General features: G+C 43.7%; 1 protein-coding gene across 1 annotated transcript in view; it reads left to right on the top strand.

The window, feature by feature from the left end:
* The window catches only part of ADAMTS17 (ADAM metallopeptidase with thrombospondin type 1 motif 17), a 370,865-nt gene that overhangs the window by 65,723 nt on the left and 285,233 nt on the right, over positions 1–19,909 (top strand). Inside the window, exon 4 of the mRNA XM_025392032.1 lies at positions 2,068–2,240. Within this exon, the coding sequence (XP_025247817.1) occupies positions 2,068–2,240 (173 nt within the window). The remainder of the gene's footprint in view (positions 1–2,067; positions 2,241–19,909) is intronic.

Below are 19,909 nucleotides of genomic sequence, written 5' to 3'. Positions count from 1 at the left end.
CCATCACCTCTGCAGCTTTAAAATGGAAACAAAGTGGCTCTTCACAAATTCCAGGCTGGTCAGGTCAGAGATAACCTGGCTGGTGAGTGTGGGTGTAGGTCAGTAGATTTTCCACCAGTGGCCTCTTTCATTCTACCAATGTGCAAAGGCAGAGCTACCTAGGACCTTGATTTTGTCTTAGAATGGATACTTTCTTCTCTTATTCCATCACTGAGGCCCAGAAGACTTGAGGGGAGATGGGCCTGGCTCTGAGGGAGGAGGCCCATCCTGCAGGCTGAGAAGACTTCATTTTGCTGTTTTGTGATAAATCAGATGGCATACTTTTCTCCTTCAAGGGCTTCTGTTTTATCATTTAGAGTTTAAAAGTGATGCTTGTGTTTTTCTCAAATTCAATGATATTTCTTTAAAATACAGTAATACCTGCATATTATATAAATTTGGAAAATACAGAGGAAAATAGGAAAATGAAGATCACATATCACTATTCATATTTTGGTTCTTCCTAGGTGTTTTAGTATTTATTTTCCTTTGGGGCCTGAAGATACTTGTATGTAAGATTTTTGCAAAATCGTGATCTAACTGTGTATGCAGATTTATATCTGCTTCTCTCTAGAACTCTGAGTCATCTTCATAGTATGATTTTAATGGCTGTGTACCTTTTTACTGTTGCTGGCTTTATCTATAGTTGTATATTTCTATTTTTTGCCCTTTTTTGTGATTGTAATTGTGTTGTATAGCACATTTTTGTTTATAAATTATGACCCATATCTCAGATTATTTCATAATACAGTAGTTACCTCTTATCTGTGGTTTCACTTTCCATAGTTTCACTTACTCACGGTCAACCAGGGATTAAAAATAGGTGAGTACAGTACAATAAGATATGTTGAGAGAGAGACCTCATTCACATAACTTTTATTACAGTGTATTGTTATAGTTCTATTAGTTATTGTAAATCTCTTACTATGCCTAATTTATAAACGACACGTTATCGTAAGTATGTATGCATAGGACGTAACATAGTCTAGTAGATGTAGGGTTGGGTACTGTCTGTAGTTTCAGGGATCCACTGGAGTTCTTGGAACATAGCTGCTACAGATAAAGAGGGCCTACTGTATCCACTTGTGGTCCTGGAAAGATTTGGGTCACTTTATGAAGCCGGTTAGTGCATATGTAGACTGTGTGTAGCAGAGATGTGTCCATATAGGCTAGTGCTAACATGGAAATAACTATCAAATGAAAGAAAAGCCTTCCTGTTTATATTCCGATTCTGAAAATGCGTGCTGTTCATATTAATCTGTTGTGTTGGTCAGAGGTGTTTCTGTGTACAAAGACTATGGCAGCTTTGGACCTGTCGGTGTGGGCTCTTTAATAACAATAGCTGTTTATCAGAGTAAGATTTTACAGGGATATAGATTATCTAAAGAATCAGTGGAGAATTACTCACACATTTACTACTAATCCTTCCCTATTGTGAGGAAAGAGAAGATTTACATTTTAGCCTGGATGTAGGTCATATGACTTTTCTTCTGATTATGTATTTTTTTAAAAAGCATAGTTTTTTATGTCTACCAACATTTGTGGCTCCTGATTCCTGAGTCCGAGAAGAGTTATTGGGATTCCTGCCCCCAGGGGAGTGTCCTGTCCCCTCCGCCCAGCTTCCTTGGTCCAGTTATCCACCCTGGGTGTGGCCTTTCAGACCCTGCCCGCTTGGTCCAGGCCTCCTTCTCTTTGCATACTCGCATAGCTCTCCATGCTCCTCTGAAGGAGTGGGTTTTCTCTTCTGTGCCCCTCAGCCCCGTTGGCCTCCCCGGCTGTGGTGGCAGTTGGGTTCCAGTGGACCCCTCATCTGGCCTCATAGCTCTTACCCTTTTGTTGGTTCAGCTTCACCCCACATGAGTGAACTTGGGGCACCCATGTGACAGTGGAGGTTGCTGGGTGCTGGGCCCCTCTAGGCCTGTCGAGACGGACCACTCTCTCGGGCAGGCTTGACAGAAGGCCTGTTCGCTGCATGGTTTTGGAAGTCGGTAAGCCAAGGACTGCACAAATGTCTCCATCATTTTCTAGAAAAGAAGAAGCCGAGGCGGGGCAGGCCTTCGCGGGACTGGCGGGAGCGGAGGAACGCCATCCAGCTCACCAGCGAGCACACGGTGGAGACCCTGGTGGTGGCCGACGCCGACATGGTGCAGTACCACGGGGCCGAGGCCGCCCAGAGGTTCATCCTGACCGTCATGAACATGGTGAGTCCGGAGCTGGGGTCCTGACGTGGGGGGCTCTGTTTTCTCCTTGATGAGAGATCTGGAAGCGGGTGCTGTGTCCTCATCTCCTCAAGTGAGGAAGACACTGGGTTAGGGGATAGGGGAACATAGCCTGGTGATTCCAGGCATTGAGGAGGGCAAGTAACTGGGGGACATCCCAATGGGAGAGCGCCTGCCCTCGACTCCACACTGGTGTGGTGTGAAGTGCCCAGATCTGCTCAGTGACGGGGCCGCTTGTTACCAGAAGGCTTCCCAAAAGCTTTGCGATGCATCAGACCCAGTGCAAGGGGCATTCAAGGTCATGTGAATCCCAGACCCTGCTCCAAGGAGTCCATAGTCTAGCAGGAGGAACAAATTCTGACTTCTCTGGAAAACAGAGCTTACTGTATGGTGAGAAGTGGGGAGAGAGGTCGCCTAGTTGAGGGAACCAAGGAAGGAGTCAGGATGCCCACGTCTGTCTACGTCTGATTTGTCAAATGGGGATGGAGGGAAACCTTTAGATGGGGATGGGTGGGTGGTGAGGCCGCGCTTCTCAAATGTTAGACCCTGAAGAACTTTCAAGGGCATCCTAGCTTTACCCATCCATTCATTTTCGCAGGCGTTTTTAAGGACTAAGTCATTTGACATGGCGGGAGCGGGGAGCCATAAGGGTGTGGGAGATGTGGATAGGGCTGGGTGAGGGAGGGAGGGCCAGGCATCTTGAGGAGCAGGGGCTCTACCCTGAGAAGTGGGACCACTGAAGGGAAGGGGAGCAATGTGCTGAGGTTGATGTTAGGAAGAACAGCCCAGCAGCTGTGTGCAGGGTGGATTGGAATGGGAAGCAGTGTCGTGGAGCATTGGGGCTGGAGCAAGTGTGGGAGAGGTTGGAGTGGGAATGGAGGAGGGGCTGGCGTAAGAGGAAGGAGCTGCAGGAATTGATGACTGGCAGGATGTGGGGGTTAGAGAGGCAGGAAGAGGAGGCAAGAGAAATCCAGGCTTCTACACCCAGGCTTCAAGCTGGGCCTCTGGGTTGGCGGTGGAGCCATTGGCTGAGAAAAGGAGGAGGAATGAGTTTGGGGCCACAGCAAAGAGTTTCCATTCTGGACAAACTGAATTCAAGGTGGAAATCAGGACAGAGGTCTTGGTGGGAAAGAGGGACCCGGGCTTTTCAGCCTACAGCTGACAGCTGAAGTAGGAGAGTGAGCAGCATTGCCTGGCTGAAATGTATCAGTGAGTAGACAAGCTGTCCAAAGACAGCCCATGGAGCACCAGCCCTGGGGGGATGGGGCAGCGACCTGGGAGGAGGTTGTCCTGAAGAAGGGGTGACAGGTGCAGGAGGAGACTGGTTAACAATGCCAGATGGAATGGCATTAGGGAGTGTTGTTGTTAGATGCTTAATGAGAACAAACTGAAAAGTGAATGGGAAGTGAGAAGTAGAAACAGCTACAACTCAGCTGTAGAAACAGCCAAGTTGCTGATCTTGGCTACAGTAGAGGAGAGGGAAGCCTAGTCAGGTGGAATCTGGGTTAAGGGGAACTTTGTAGAGGGAAAGGGATATGAAGGTTCCGAGTGTGAGGTTTAGCCTCAGGCCTGGGCTAGACTCCTGCCCAGCCACTTATAAGAGAGAAGAACCTCTCTCAGCTTGCTTCTTATCAGGAGGTCAGGGATTTAGCTCTGGCCACAGTGAGTACGTGGTGCCTGGCCACAAATGGTCAGGCTGCTTATGGAAGGGAGTGACGCGAGAGGACAGGGCAAGGTTAAACGACATGGGTGCAGTGGGGAATGACCCAGGGCCTGAGTTTTCAGTGGGGACACAGCAGCCGTGGGTTGTGTTGTGGGATAGGGAGATGACATGCCTATCCCTGGAATCTGCAGGGCCTTTGGGCCAGCTGCAGCCAAGGTCTTGAGGTCTAGGGAAGGTGCAGAGCCTGGGCTGCCCAGGCCATAGGCACCCTTGTTTGCTTGGTGTGATGAGCTCTGGAGCTCAGGGGTAAGTGCTGGGGAGGAAGTTGGCTCTGACATGAAGCGTAAGGGAGGGGCTCAGAGTGCTGGGAGGATAGCGGAGGGTGGTGGTCCTCATGGCTGGACAGGGTCTGCAGGCGGCTCTTTGCCCATGTGTGGATGTTATGTTGCTGAGAGGGACGTCTGGGGTTTTAGAGGTGGATTGGGGCAGGGCTGTGAATGGGAAAGAACACAAAAGCTGGATGAACCCTCCAATGCACCATTGCCGCTGGGATCTCAGCTCTGGTAGTTGTGTAGCTGGGGCTGTGGTGTCTGGGAGTCCTGGTGGCATGTGGTGGCCTGGACAAAGGATACCAGGATACCATGTGGTAGCCTGGACAAAGGATTCTCCGCTTGTGGGGATGGGATCCCGCAGCTTGTTTCCCAGAGACTGAAGGAGGCCCCGTTGTGGGGAGACTCAGGGACATTGCCAGAGTCACACGGGAAGTCACTGGCAGAGCTATGATGACCATGTCAAGCCTTTCCCCTAACCAGCCACACAGGGAAATCAATGTTGAGGACCCCAATTCTGGGCCCAGTGGGTGTGGGGACCCCCACGACAATCCTGCTTGTCAGGAGGACAAATCTCTGGTACTTTGTCCTCCGTTTTGTTGAAGACTTTCCAGGACTGCTTTTGGGAAGTGTCTCTATCTGTAGGAAATTCCCTCTGTCTCCTCCATGCCCGTCACCCCTGCTGTGCTCTGGAGGGAGGCTGCTTTGGCAGCACTCAGAGAGTAGAGGCCTCATGTTGAGCCACTGAACCCACACGTTTCCTCACATGCCAGGCTCTTCTGCAAGGCACACTTGCCAAGGAGGCCCCCGGGACCCTGGGCCAGGAATCTGCTTTCCGACGTGGCCTCGGTGGTCATGTGAGGGTGCCATGCTGCTCCCACCCCTCCTTCAAAGTCATCAACTCTGGAAGTTCCATTAATTTAAAAAAAAATTTTGGCAAATTTCTTTTTCTATTTTTTTATTGTGGTAAAATGTATATGTAATACAGAATTCACCATCTGAACCATTTTTATGTGTACCAGCTCAGTGGCCTAAAGCATATTCACCTTGTTGTGTGACCACCACCACCATCCACCTCCAGGACTTTTTCACTATCCCCAAAACGGAAACTTCCTACCCATTAAACACTATCTCCCCAAGCCCCTGCCAACCTCCATTCTACTTTCTGTCTGTATGAATCTAATGACTCTAGATACCTCATATAAGTGGAATCATGCAGTATTTATCCTCTTGTGAACAAATGGCTTATTTCACTCAGCATAATGTCCACAAAGTTCATCCACGTTGTGGCGTGTGTCAGGATGGCTTTCGTTTTTGAGGATGAGTAGTATCCCATTGCATGTACGTGCACCACATTTTTCTTATTCATTCATCCATCAGTGTGTGCCTGGGTTGTTTCCACCTTTTGCTATTGTGAATAATGCTTCTATGAACATGGGTGTGCAAATCTCTGTTCAAGTCCCTGCCTTCAATTCTTTCGGGCATACACCTGGAAATGGAATTGCTTAGGTTAACTTTTGATGTTGCTCAGCTGTGAGAAATAGTTCCGTGTTAACTTTTGATGGTGCTCATTTCTGAGAAATAGTTCCATGTTCCTCATGTGCACAAACCCAGGTCTCCCCGGTGGCCTGTTAATGATGGGCTGCATTGCTCCAGTCTGCCCGGAGCATGCCTGAGATGAGGGCTGGAGGGACTTGGCTCTGTACCAGATGCTTTCATCTGCAGATTATGTTTTCTTTCTCTTTTTAAAAATTATCCAGGGCACAAGTGCAAGGAATAAACATTCATTACAACAGCTAAGGTAGTAATAAGGCAGAACTTCTACTTTGATATTTGCTTTCATAATTTATCATCCAGGCAGGGGTGGTTGTTTGATCCCAGGCAGGGAGTGGGAAGGGAATGGGGTTGGTACATGGAGACAGGCCTTCCCACCCGCACCCCTCATGGGCCGTAAAGACCGAAGGGCTCTGTTTCTTGCCTTTGATTGAACACCCTTCACCCCTCTTCAGGGGCTTGTACTAAGACGCTAGAGGCTCAAGAGCCGGGGGCTGAGGGCAGACCTGGGGCCAACATGTGAAGTTTGGATTGAGATGTTTCCTGAGGAGGCCTGCCTAATAAAGGTGATCCCGCTGTGAGAAGGGCTGAGTGTGATGACTCTGAGCCCTTCTGTCATCTGTACTTGGGGTTTCCGGGCCCTTTTGATCCAAGCCAGAAGGCAAATGGAAGCAGAGTCATCAGCCCCCCAGCCCAAGTGGGCTCACACCGCAGCAGCCCTTTCTTGCCGCTCTAGCCCTGGACCACCATTCAGTAAATTGAAAAACAAGTTCCGTTTAGACGTGACACCTTGTTTAAACAAGACCACCTCCACCAGCACCTCCCTTTCTCAATTCTTCAAATCCTGGTTTAGGAAATCCAAAGAACTCTCCTGCCTGTGGCTGTTTTAGAAAAGGGCTTTCTGTTAGCAAGTGAGACAACCTTTAAGCTGGGAGGAAGGGAAAGGATTGTGGCTGGGCCAGAAGGCCTGTCATTAGACAAGCCCCCTGGAACAGAGAGCAGAACGTGATGCCAGCGAGCCCATCTGCTTCCCTCCAGAGCATGTTTTCTGTGGGGCTGTGGGATGGGAGTGGCCCTGTCTCCTTAATCCCTCCAGATTTGGAAGGAAACCTGCTAGAGTTGGTTGCCACCTTCATTCCAACACATTTCTTTCTGAGTTGTGGGAAATAGCATGATTCGTGCTGATGGCTGGGCACCCACTCCCTCCCACCCTCCCACTTAGGTCTCTGGTCGGAGGCCTGGCTCTCCCATGTATGCTGACCTGACTGCCAAGGCAGACCCCAGACAGGACCCTGTCCCCAAGGCAGACTGGGGGCTAACAGTGCCTCAGAGAGCTGATAACGTGGCCAAAGCTGGGAGAATTTGGCATCAGGTGTTGGCTCCAGGTTTTCACAGCATCTCACGGTTTTGATGTATTTGATTAGCATCAACCACTGGCCCCAAGGGAAGATGTGAATGCTTATGATGCACCAGCTGTCCCAGACAGCAGATAAGTGCCTCCATGTTACTGCCTTCTCATACTTGGTGGATTTTGTCATTCCCATTTTACAGAGAAGGAAATGGAGGCTTGGGACGTGACACAACCAGGATGCAGAGCCTGTGAGTACACAGTAGGGCAGGGACTCCAGCCCAGGACTGAGGAACCCCATGTTACCTTGTTGAAGGTGACAAGCATGTCTGGAACCCATCGTTTCTTTCCATCTCCACCCTGGACTGACTGCCATTATTTTTGGCCTTGACAGCTGCTGGAGCTTCCTTGCCAGGCTCCTCACTTCCATTTTTTTCTGCCTTGAATCCTTGCTACAGAATAATCAGCAAGGTCCTCTTCTGACAGAATTGGAACTTTGTCACTAGGCAGCATTGAGCCCCTCTGTGGCTTCTCCCTGCCTTGGATGGGGAACGCCCCCCACTGCCTGCCTTTCATGTAGCCCTTCAGCCTGTGTGGCCAGGGCCCATCTGCTTTGCCATTCTTTTTGCCATCTCAACACTGACTTTCACCAGGCAGCCCAAACTTGACTTACTGTCTTTCTCAGGAATGCTCTGCTTATGTGTCTTGCAGAATGAGTTCCTCTGCCTTTTAGGACTCTGTGCAAATGTCCCCTCAGAGGGACCCTTTTTGCTGATCCCTCTGATGAGGCCCACCCTGTTTTCCTCATCATAAAAGTCTGCTCTTTACTGGGTAGTCCTTATCTGAATTTACAATTCCATATTTATTTGCTTTAAAAAAAAAAAACCATTCTGCTGCAGAGGTTTTTAATGCCATTGAAGTTAAGCTGGTGTAAAGTCAGATTAGAGTGTTATAACTTTAATCCTGATTAAATATAATCTCCATAGTAACCCTAAAGAAAATAAGTAGAGAATATACACAAAAGAAAATGAAAAGGGAATTAAGTTTCACTACGTGTGTGTGTGTGTATATATATACACACATATATATACATATATACATATACACACATATACACACACATATATATGTATAAAAGAAAGAAAATCAAATCAGCTAAACACAAAAGAAGTCAGTAATGCAGGAAATGAGGAACCAAAGCTATTACAAGCCATATAGGAAACAAATAACAAAATGCAGAAGTAAGTCCCTCCTTATAAGTAATTACTTGAAATGTAAATTAATTAAACTTCAATCAAAGACAGAAATTGATGGCAGAATGAATTTTTTAAAAATGTAGATCCAACTATATGTGGTCTACAAGAGACTTACTTTAGATGAGACACAGAGGTTGAAAGTGAAAGGATAGAAAAAGAAATTCCATGCTAATTGTAACCAAAAGAGGGCAGGAGTAGCTATACTAACATCAGACAAAAGACACTTTAAATCAAAAAGCTTACAAGAGACAAAGGGGATGTTATGTATTAATGAAAGGTCCAATATAGCAAGAAGATAGAACAGTTATAAATATTTACACATCTGATAATAGATCATCAAAATATGTGAAATGAAATGGATAGAATTGAGAGAAATACACAGTTATACAATAATAGTTGGAGATTTCAATCCCCACTCTCATTAGTAGATAGAACAACCAGACAGAAGAAAAGGAAAGAGAAGACTTAACACAATAAATCAACTGGACTAGCAGACATACACAGAACACTCTACCCAACAACAATAGAAGACTTTTTTTCCCTCAAGGGAACATGGGATGTTCTGCAGGATAGACCATGTGTTAGGTCACAAATTAAGTCTCAACAGATTGAAAAGATTGATATTATACAAAGTACCATCACTGACAACAATGGGGTGAAGTTAGAAATCAGTAACAGAAGGAAAACTGGAAAATTCACAGATTTGTAGAAATCAAACCACATACTATTAAATAACCAAAGAGTCAAATAAGAAATCACAGGCAACATTAGAAAATACTTAGAGATAAATGAAAACAAAAACACATGTCAAAACTTATGGGACAAGGACAAAGCACTGCTTAGGGGGAAATGTATAGCATGTATAGCGGTAAACACTTACATTTAAAAAGAAGAAAAATCTCAATCTAACTTTACAACTTAAGGAACTAGAAGAACAAGCTATTTTGTTCCTTCTGCTAGCTTTGAATTTAGCTTTGGATTTAGCTATGGATTAAAGCAGAGAGAAAAGGACAGAAAAACAATACAGCCAATGAAACCAAGAGTTAGTTCTTTGAAAAGATTAAGAAAATTGACAAACCTTAGCTAGATCGACTGATAAAAAAAGCATCAAATTACTAATAACAGAAATGAAAACAAGGACATTACTACCCATTCTACAGAAATAATAAGGATTATAAGAGAGTACTATTGCATGTTAACAAATGGGTAACCTAGATGAAGTGGACAAATTCCTAGACACACAAAATCTACCAACACTTAATCACAAAGAAATAGGAAATTTGAAGAGTCATAATTAGTAAGGTAATTGAATCAGTAATCAAAAACCTCCTAATAAAGAATAACCCTGAACTTTATGACTTCACTGGTAAACCATACCAAACATTTAAAGAAGAGCTAACACTAGTCCTCCTGAAATTCTTCCAAAAAAGCTGAAGAGGAGAGAACGCTTCCTAACTCATTCTGTGAGACTGGCATTCCCTGATAACAAAGCCAAAGAAAAGAAACAAAACTACAGCCCCTTATAAATAAGAAAACAATAGTCCATATATTCATTGATGTAAAAGTCTTCAATAAAATACTAGGAAACAAAATTCAATAGCATATTAAAATGATTATATATCATTATCAAGTGGGATTTATTCCTGGAATGCAAGGATGGCTCAACATAGGCAAACCAATAAAAAAAGTGATATATTCCATTAACAAAATGAAGAATGATCATCCCAATTTATACAGGAAAATAATTTGACAAAATTCAGCAGCCTTTTATAATAAAAGCACTCAATAGACTAGGAATAGAAGGAAACTACCTCAACATTATAAAGGTCATATATAATATACTCACAGCTAATATTACACTCAGTGGTGAAAGACTGAAAACTTTTTCTCTAAAATCTGGAACAAGGCAAGAGTGCCTGCTTTTGCTACTTCTATTCAACATAATACTGGAAGTTCTAGCTAGAGCAGTTAGACAAGAAAAAGAAATTAAAGGCATCCAAATAAGAAAAGAAGTAGTAAAATGATCTCTGTTCACAGATGATATATTTATTATATATAGAAAACCCTAAATCTTACACATATACACAGAGAGAGACAGAGAGAATGCCAATAAATTCTCTGCAAAGTAGCCATGTACTAAACCAACTACAAAAATCAGCTGCATTTCTATATGCTAACAATAATCTGAAAAGGAAATTAAGAAAACAGTTCTGTCTTCAGTAGCATCAAAAAGAGTAAAATACTTAGGATTTAACCATATAAGGGAAAGAGTTGTACTTGGAAAGCTGTAAAACATCAATGAAGGAAATTAAAGAAGACATAAATGGAAAGCCATCATGTGCATGGAGTGGAAGACTTATTGTTAAGATATCAATGCTATCCAAAGCAGTTTACAGATTCAGTGCAATTTCTATCAAGATCCCAATGACTTTTTTGCAGAGATAGAGAAATCCATTCTGAAATTCATATGAAATCTCAAAGGACATTGAATAACCAAAACCATCTTCAAGAAAAGAACAAAGTAAGACTCACGTCCTCATTTCAGAATTTACTCAAAAGCTATAATAATCAAAACACTTTACTGACATAAAGACAAACCCAAAGACCAGTAAAATGAAGTAGAGCTCAGCAATTAACACTTATGTAGATGGTCAAATAATTTTTGATAAGGATGCCAAGACCTTCAATATAGAAGTGACAGTCTTTTCAAGATTTGGTGCTGGGAAAACTGGATATCTATATGCAAAAGAACAAAGTTAGATCCTTATCAAACATACGCAAAAATTAACTCAAAATGGATTAAAGTCCTAAACAGAAGAGGTAAAACTCTTAGAAGAAAAAATGGGAAAGGTTTTGTGAGATTTGATTTGGCAGTGATTTCTTGGATACAACACCAAAAGCACAGGCAGCAAAAGGAAAAATAGACAAATTGGAATTCATCAGAATTAAAAACTCTTGTGCTTCAAAGGGTACTAGCCACAGAGTAAAATGGCAACCCACAGAATAGGAGGAAATATTTGCAGATCAAATATTTTATAATATCCAGCATATACAGAAAGCTTCTAAAACCCAGGAAGGAAAAAAAAAAGCAATTTAATTTAAAAAATGGCAAAGGACTTGAGTAGACATTTTTACAAAGAAGATGTACAAATGACCAGTAAGTACATGAAAAGATACTTAGCATCAATCATTAGGGAAATGGAAATTAAAGCTACAATAAAGTACCACTTCACATCCATTCCCATGGCTATGATAAAACAAAACAAAAACATAAAACAGCAAAACAAAGCAGAAGAGAAAAGTGTTGACAACGATGTGGAAAAATGGGAAATTTTGTACATGATTAGTGGAAATATATAGAAAACGGTACGATTCCTCAACAAAACAGAATTACCATATGATCCAGCAATTTCACTTTTGAGTAAACACCCAAAAATGTTTACTCCAAAGCAGGGACAAGAACAGATATTTATACACCAATGTGCATGGCAGCATTATTCACCATAACTATATGGTGGAAGCAACCCAAAGTGTCCACAGGTGGATGAGTAGGTAAATAAATATAGTATATAGGTATAATGGAATATTATTCAGCCTTAAAAAGGAAAACAATTCTGACACATACTATAACATGGATGAGCCTTGAAGACATTATGCTACATGAAATAAGCCAGTCACAAAAGAAAAAATACTATGATTCCACTTACGTAGAGTAGTGAATTCACAGAGACAGAAAGTAGAATAGTGCTTGCCAGATGGCTGAGGGGGAGGAGAGAATGGAGAGTTGTCTAATGGGTACAGAGTTTCAGCTTTATAAGATGAAGAAAGTTTTGGGGATGGGTAGTAGTGATGGTGTATAACAATGGGAATATATTTAATGCCACTTAAGTGTAAGCTTAAAAATGTTTAAAATGGTAAAATTTTATGTTATGCATATTTTACCACAATTTTTAAAAACATCCTACATATCGCCTCCCTTTGCAGTATCTGTAAGCTCATCAAGGTGGGACTATGTCTATACCATCAACATTTACTCAGTGCCTGGTACTTATGCAGGAGATGATCCAGAAATATTTGTGTAGTCAGTGAATGCATAAATGAATGACTGATGCCGTATACCAACATCCTTTGCAAAGGATTCAGTGCTGACGTCACAGAAACAAACACTGGCTTTACTTTTTTAATTCCTTGGCAAATTCGCTTCTGGAAAGCCTTTTGTATTCCAAGCACATCCCACGGATATGGTGTATTAAACTCTGTTTGAAAGTGTTTATGCATAAATGTAATAATACGTTTACCCTTCCTACACAGCCCCTGAGGTAGGCTACTGAACTATGCGCCATCTCCTCTAGGTCTTGTCTTTTACCAAGGGTGGTATAAGATGGAGAAGATAGAACATGCATGGTTGAAAAGAAAAACAGCACCAAGGAAGAATACCTGGCAGCTACCAATGGCTTCTTATCCACAACTATTGAAGAAATAGCTCCAGAGTCACAGAAGAAATGGCTGCAGTCAGAGCAGATCCACCTTGGCCATTTTTAAGGGCTTATGAAGCGTGGAAGAGGTACCAAAGAAAACTGGCATTATGCAAAGTGGTCTCATTTTTGAACAAGGGAAGAAAGGAGTCTTGTAAACCCTAGAGCAATGCATTTGGCCCTTCTTGTATTGGTTGGGGATTTTGATTACAAGCAACAGGAGCTGGATCTGGGCTGGCTGAAGTAGAAAAGGAATCCCAGTTTTGGAGGTATAGAGGGAGGCATCCAGCATCCAAATGAGGACTGAGTCTCCAAGCACAGAGTTTGGGGAAAGTCTGGAGGGAACTTGGGAAGCCAGGCAGCAGGAGAGATTGAGTGAGGGCTGGTCATGAAGGCTTGACCTCTCAGGCTGGATTCCTGCTGCTGCTTCTCTGTCCCGAGAACATTTCCTGACTGCCTGCTGTCCCTCCTCCAGGATTCAGAGCCCTGAAGGGAATCCAGGGAACAGGACTGCTCTGGGGCTGCTGGGGCTGGCAGAGTGAGTCTCCATCCACTGAGGTTTCAATGGTGGGAAGAAGGTCCCTGCCATTCTCTAGAGCTCACCTCCTGGGAACAGTTTAACTCAATGAATACAGCAGTAGTTTCTGTTTGGCCCCTAAAAAGTGAAAATTAAAAATCAGTCAAGCAATCAAAATCCCAGCAATGTGTCTAGTTACCACAAAGTCTAGAGTATGAAAGAAGCTTACTCATATAACATATGACCCAACACCTCCACTCCTGGGTACATAAAGAAATGAATGGATAGTTTCTTTAGCTGCGCAGAAGCTCTTTAGTTTAATAGATCTCACTTGTCAATTTTTGTTTTTGTTACAATTGCTTTTAGGACTTAGTCATGAATTCTTTACCAAGGCCGCTGTCCAGAAGGGTATTTCCTATGTTTTCTTCTAAGGTTGTTATAGTTTGAGGACTCGCATTTAATCTTTAATCCATCTTGAGTTAATTTTTGCATATGACGAAAAATAGGGGTCCTGTTTCATTCTTCTGTATATAACTAGCTAGCTATCCCAGCACCATTTATTGAGTGGGGAGTCTTTTCCCGATTGCTTATTTTTGTTAACTTTGTCAAAGATTAGATGGTTGTAGGTATGTGGCATTATTTCTGGGTTCCTTTTCTGTTCCATTGGTCTACGTGTCTGTTTTTGTACAAGTGCCATGTTTTTTGGTTACTGTAACCTTCTAGTATAGTTTGAAGTCAGGTAATGTGATGCTTCTGGCTTTATTCTTTTTGCTTAGGATTGCTTTGGCTGTCCTGCTCCTTTTCTGGTTCTATATGAAGTTTAGAATAGTTTTTTCTAATTCTGTGAAAATGATGTTGGTAGTTCAATAAGAATACAACCTACAGGTTGGGAGAAAATATTTGCAAACTATCTGACAAAGGTCTAACATCCAGAATCTATAATGAATTTGAACAGTGCAAAAGCAACCCCATTAAAAAGTGTGCAAAAAACATGAACTGACACTTCTCAAAAGAAGACATACACATGGCCAACAAACATATGAAAAGATGTTCCACATCACCAATCGTCAGAGCAATGCAAATCAGTACTACAAGATACCATCTCACACCAGTGAGAATGGTCATTATTAAAAAGTCAGAAAAATAACAGATGCTGGCAAGGCACAGAGAAAAATGCTTGTACACTGTTGGTGAGAAGGTAAATTAGTTAAGTCACTGTGCAAAACAGTTTGGAGATTTCTCAGAGAACTCAAGACAGAACTACCATTTGACCCAGCAATCCCATTACTGAGTATATACCCAAAGGCATATAAATCATTCTACCATAAAAACACATGCATGCGTATGTTCATTATGGCACTGTTCACAATAGCAAAGACATGGAATCAACCTAAATGCCCATCGATGGTAAACTAGATAAAGAAAATGTGGTACATATACACCATAGAATACTACACAGCCATAAAAAAGAACAAACTCATATCCTTTGCAGCAACGTGGATACAGCTAAAGGCCATTATCCTAAGTGAATTAGTGTGGGATCAGAAAACCAAATGCTGCATATTCTCACTCATAAATGGGAGCTAAACACTGGGTACATGTGGATATAACGATGGCAACAATAAAATAGAAAAATGGATAAAATGTATTTGATAGCACAACAGGGTGACTATAGTCAATAATTGTACATTTTAAAATAACTAAAAGTGTAAATGGATTGTCTGTAAGACAAAGGATAAATGAGTACTCCATTTACCCTGGTGTGATAATTATGCATTGTATGCCTGTATCAAAATATTTCATGTACCCCATAAATGTGTACACCTACTACATACCCACAAAAGTTAGAAATAAAATTTTTTAAAAGATGGCAACAGACCCTAGGGACTACTAGAGAAGGGAGACAGGGAGCGGGGCAAGGGCTGAGGAACTACCTATGGGTACTATGCTCAGTACCTGGGTAATGGGGTGATTCCCAAACTTCAGCATCACGCAGTGTACTCATGTAACCAACCTGCACACATACCGCTGAATCTAAAATAAATGTCGACATTATAAATAAAGATATATTCATTTAGACCTACCATGAAAATAAAAAAAAGAAATGAAAACAGAGCCTGGAAGAGATGTCTGTACACCCGTGTTCACAGCAGCATTATTCACAATGGCCGAAAGATGGCAACAGCCAAGGTGTTCATTGGCAGATGTGCACATAAACCAAATGTGGAGTGTCCATACAATGGAGTATCATCCAGCCTTAAAAAAGAAGGAAATTCCCACACATGCCACAACATGGATGAACACTGAGGACATTATGCCAAGTGACATAAGCCAGTCACAAAAACACAAGGGCTAAATGATTCTGCTTACATGAGGTAACTGCAGTATCCAAGTCATAGAATGAGGGTGGGGTTGGGGGGACAGGGAGTTAGTGTTTCTTGAGTATAGAGCTTCAGTGTTGGAGGATGAAAAGCATTCTGGAGGTTAATTGTACAACAACATGAATGTAATTAACACTACAGTTAAGTACATGGTTGTACACTTAAAAATGGTTGAGATGGTAAATTTTATGTTATATTTGTTTCACCAGCAATATAAAAACAATTGACACACTTAGTGTGTGCTAAGGACCCTTGTGTCCTCTCCTGGGATAGAGTAGGGACCACTAGAGGTCTCATCCTCACAGAGCTCATGTAGTAGGAATGACAGGCAGCATTCAACATGCACATTAGTGAGAAGGAAAACCAGAGCATGGTGAGTGCTATGCAGAGAACCAGGTGACAGCAGTGACAGAGGTTTCAGGGTCATCTCTCTGAGAGGAGTGAGGTGGTCTTAGAGGGGAAGGTGTTAAGCCAACATAAGCAGCCAGCCAGTGGTGGTCAGGCTGGCATTGGAGAAGCACAGAAATAGCTGGTTGCTTGTGTGTGATGGAGGGGTGGTGGGGGCACACTGAGAAGCGGACAGGCCGACCTTGCAGGCGGGGACAGCAGGGTGTGGAGAGCAGCTTTGTTCCAGGCAGTGGGAAGCTGCTGCATGGGCTTAAGCAGAAGAGTAATGTGCTCTGGTTAGTGTTTTAAAATATGCTTCTGCCTGCCTCTTACTTGGGGGAATGGAGTTCGGCTCCTGGGTCTGTGTCCCTGGCAAACCACTCACCTGTGCAGGTACGTGTGGAGGGTGAAGCCTCCATCGAGCCGGGCGCCCGAGCTGACCCAAGCTGCAGAGCGGTGCTCTGGTCCCACTGTTGCGGGTTTTCCGGATGTGCTGTGGTGCTTCCTGTGTATGTCACGTGATTCTCCTTTGGTTGGGATGGCGGTGACACAGGAGCAGGAATATTTTAAAGAACAAATTGCAGACGGAAACAGGTGGTGCTGATACCAGAAACCGTGGGTGTGGGCAGCCAAATTGGAAAATGGGGCCGCTTGACAGAGCTTTGGTTGTTCTTAGCTTCCTTAACGACCGTGGAATGGAATGAAAAACCTGAGCTGTTCCAGGCAAGTTCTGTTTCGAGGGAAAATGACATCAATTTTACTAAATTACCATGTGAAAGAGACAACAAGCCTCTCTCTGGTGACCAGCAAGACTAGCATCGTGCTAGAGCACTCTGGTTCCCACACTCCAGTGGGGGTGGAGGCCCTGGAGCAGGGTGGGGAAGGGGCATTGTTCAACACAGATGGCCTGCCCAACCCCAGGGTCTCTGATTCAGTGGGGGCTGGGGTGGACTCCAGAATGTGCGTTTCCAGCAAGTGCCCAGGTAACGTCGGTGCTGCTGCTTTGGGGACCCCACTCAGACACTGTGCTACAGAGCATAGCTTTCTCCTGTTTGGGGGTCTTAATAGCGGTGTATGCAACCTAAGAGTGTCACCCACAAGTCCCTGTCTGGCTCTAGGGAAACCTTGGGTTATACAGGCAGGTGGTGCCCTTGTGAAGCCCAGCCTGGTGTGGTGAGCAGCTCCTCTCCTTGTGCCTCCAACTACGGGTCCTTCTGTGGTCCCTGTCTGCCCCCCGCTTACTGTGTCCCCACATTGCCTAGCCAGAGAAGCCGTAGTGTGCTGCTGGCAGCAGGTCCACCCTGCTAGGCCCCTAGGCTGCCAAGGAAATGTGACAAACACAGCCAGGGCTGAACACTTGCTGGGACGCAGCCAGAGCTGGACGCCGGAGACAGAATTTCCAGACGCTTGGTTGTGCTGTTCCCGCCCCAACCAGGTGTCTCCCTAAACATCATGTAGCCCTTGCCTCGAAGACTTCTCCTGAGCATGAGTTTCCATGGGAAAAGAAAAGCAGAGACTTTGTTACATGTCTTTGAGGCTTGTACCTTGTGTTTTGTGGCTGTCAATGGATTTTCTTCTGGCTTGCCTGGCTTGGCACAGGACCTCAAGGGAGATTCCGAATGTGCGCCTTGCCCTGTGCTCTGAGCTTTGTCAGAGCCTGTGGTCAGCACCTGGCAGGTGACAAAGTGCTTGAGCTGTGCTCAGGCTTTGGTACCTGCTCTCTTGGATGTCAGTGCCCTAGTTACATGTCAAGAGGAAATGTCTTCTTACAAGTCTTGCTAAAGAACATTATTTAGAGCATGAAGCTTTATTTTTTTTAATGAGTTAACTTTGTACTTTTAATTGTAGTAAAATGCAGTTAACATGAAATTTACCATCTTAGCCATTTTTAACTGTGTGGCTCAGTATTCTTATGTTCACATTGTTGTGCAATCGATCTCTACAGCTTTTTTATCTTGCAAAACTGAAACTCTGTACCCATTAAACACCTTCCCATTTTTGCCTCCCCCGCGGCCCCTGGAGCACGAAACTTTCACATCCCCCTTCCATCTCCCATCTTTTTAGTGGCATTTGTTTTAAGGGAGGTGACTGAGCTTTGGGCTAATGGTGTATGGAGTGCACGTGGCTCTGAACTGTCATCAGCCCGCCAAGGAGAAGATGGGTGATTTTGACAAGGGAGCTTGTTGCTACAGTTTTGTTCTTCCTGAAACTTGCACTGTTCCTTGCAGTCTTTCCTTTTGTGGCATATGAGAATATCACTGAGGATTGCTTTCTCATGTTACTTCTTTAAATCTGTAGTATTCCTTAATGTTTTGGTTTTGACTGGGGTTGACGTGACAGGCAGTGTTTAGATTGTGCTGTGCAATCTCAATGAACACTGTGCAACTTGAATTTTCTCCCTCATAACTTCAGGTTTTCATTCTTCCTAATTTTCATGTTTTGAGCTGAAATTGACCAGTTTAGACCCAATTCTGATGCTGAATATTTTAGGGAAGATTTGAATTACAGCCATTGGATGGTTCTGGAACTATCAAAACAGGAACAAGTTAGGTGCCTCCCCCTTCCTCTCCCAGGCTTGGAGATAGGTAATGAATGCATGACTTCAGAACTGGCTTGTGGTTGGTCCAGTATTAAGAAAACGACAGCTAGTTCTTGAGGAAAGGAGATTTTGAAAATAACAAAAGTGAGAGCAGAACAGCTGGATGTGTTCTATTTTTCCTTGTGTGAAGGAATATTATGTCACACAAAGATAGGTTTTTGTTTTTGTTTTTGTTTTTAACTGTAATAATGGTTTTCAAAGAGTAAAATTCAAGCAGTGACACAGCTGATTCCTTTGTCACGGAGATGCTCAAACACTGCATGCCTGGCTTCTAGCACTTGTGGGCTGAGTTCGGCCGTGTTGAGCGGCTCCGCTTGGCCTGAGTTGACCCTGGCGATGCTGTCTACCGTGCTCGTCGCTTGCTGCTGCTGCTGATGTATTGATAGTGTGAACACAGCACCAGCTGGAGAAAGTTTTAATGTTCCTGCTAGAAAATTCTCCCTCCTGGGTTATGTCTATAGGTAAAAACCAAGTAGAATATTCAAAAGATTCTCATTCTTGTTCCCTCCACACCTTCCAACCGCCACCACCTTTAGTACGCTATTCACGTACCTCTCGCAATCCTGCTTTCTCCGCGTTAGGAAAAAGGCACTCGGCAGAGTCATAATGACCTAGGGCTCGTCAGCTGCAGTGGGCTTTTTCCATCCATGTCAACTTTGACTCCTTCGCCTTATTCCAGGTTTCCCTTCTCTTCCTTTTGAATCGCTTTCCTGTGACTGCTTGATGTTGAGGTCCTTACGATTAAGTTCTGCAACAAGATATGCAAAATTAAGAAAGATAGGTCCTTTTCTGTTACTGCAGTTTATTTCAGTGACAAACTTTGGTTACGATGGGACTTGAGGAAATAAAGAAGGAATGTAGACCTTTTGGCTGGACAGGGCTGAGTTTGAATCAAACCATTGTGACTGGCTGTGGGTCTCACACAGGTGGCTTTACCTCAATGAACTGGTTTCCCTGTTTCCCAGCTGAGAGTGGTGGAGATGCCCGCCTTGGTGGGATGTGGCAAGGGTTAGCAATAACACAGGCTGGTGTTCAGCAGCAGGCATCTGTCTCCCCCAGCCCCTTCATGAAGGTCCCCTTAAACCCTAGGCATGAAAGCCCAGAATGGAAGTTTTCAGCCTTCTGCCCTTTCTTTTTTTCAA

The sequence above is a fragment of the Theropithecus gelada genome, chromosome 7b, assembly GCF_003255815.1.
Source record: "Theropithecus gelada isolate Dixy chromosome 7b, Tgel_1.0, whole genome shotgun sequence".
Taxonomy (NCBI): domain Eukaryota; kingdom Metazoa; phylum Chordata; class Mammalia; order Primates; family Cercopithecidae; genus Theropithecus; species Theropithecus gelada.
This window is presented reverse-complemented; position numbering and strand designations above follow the sequence as displayed.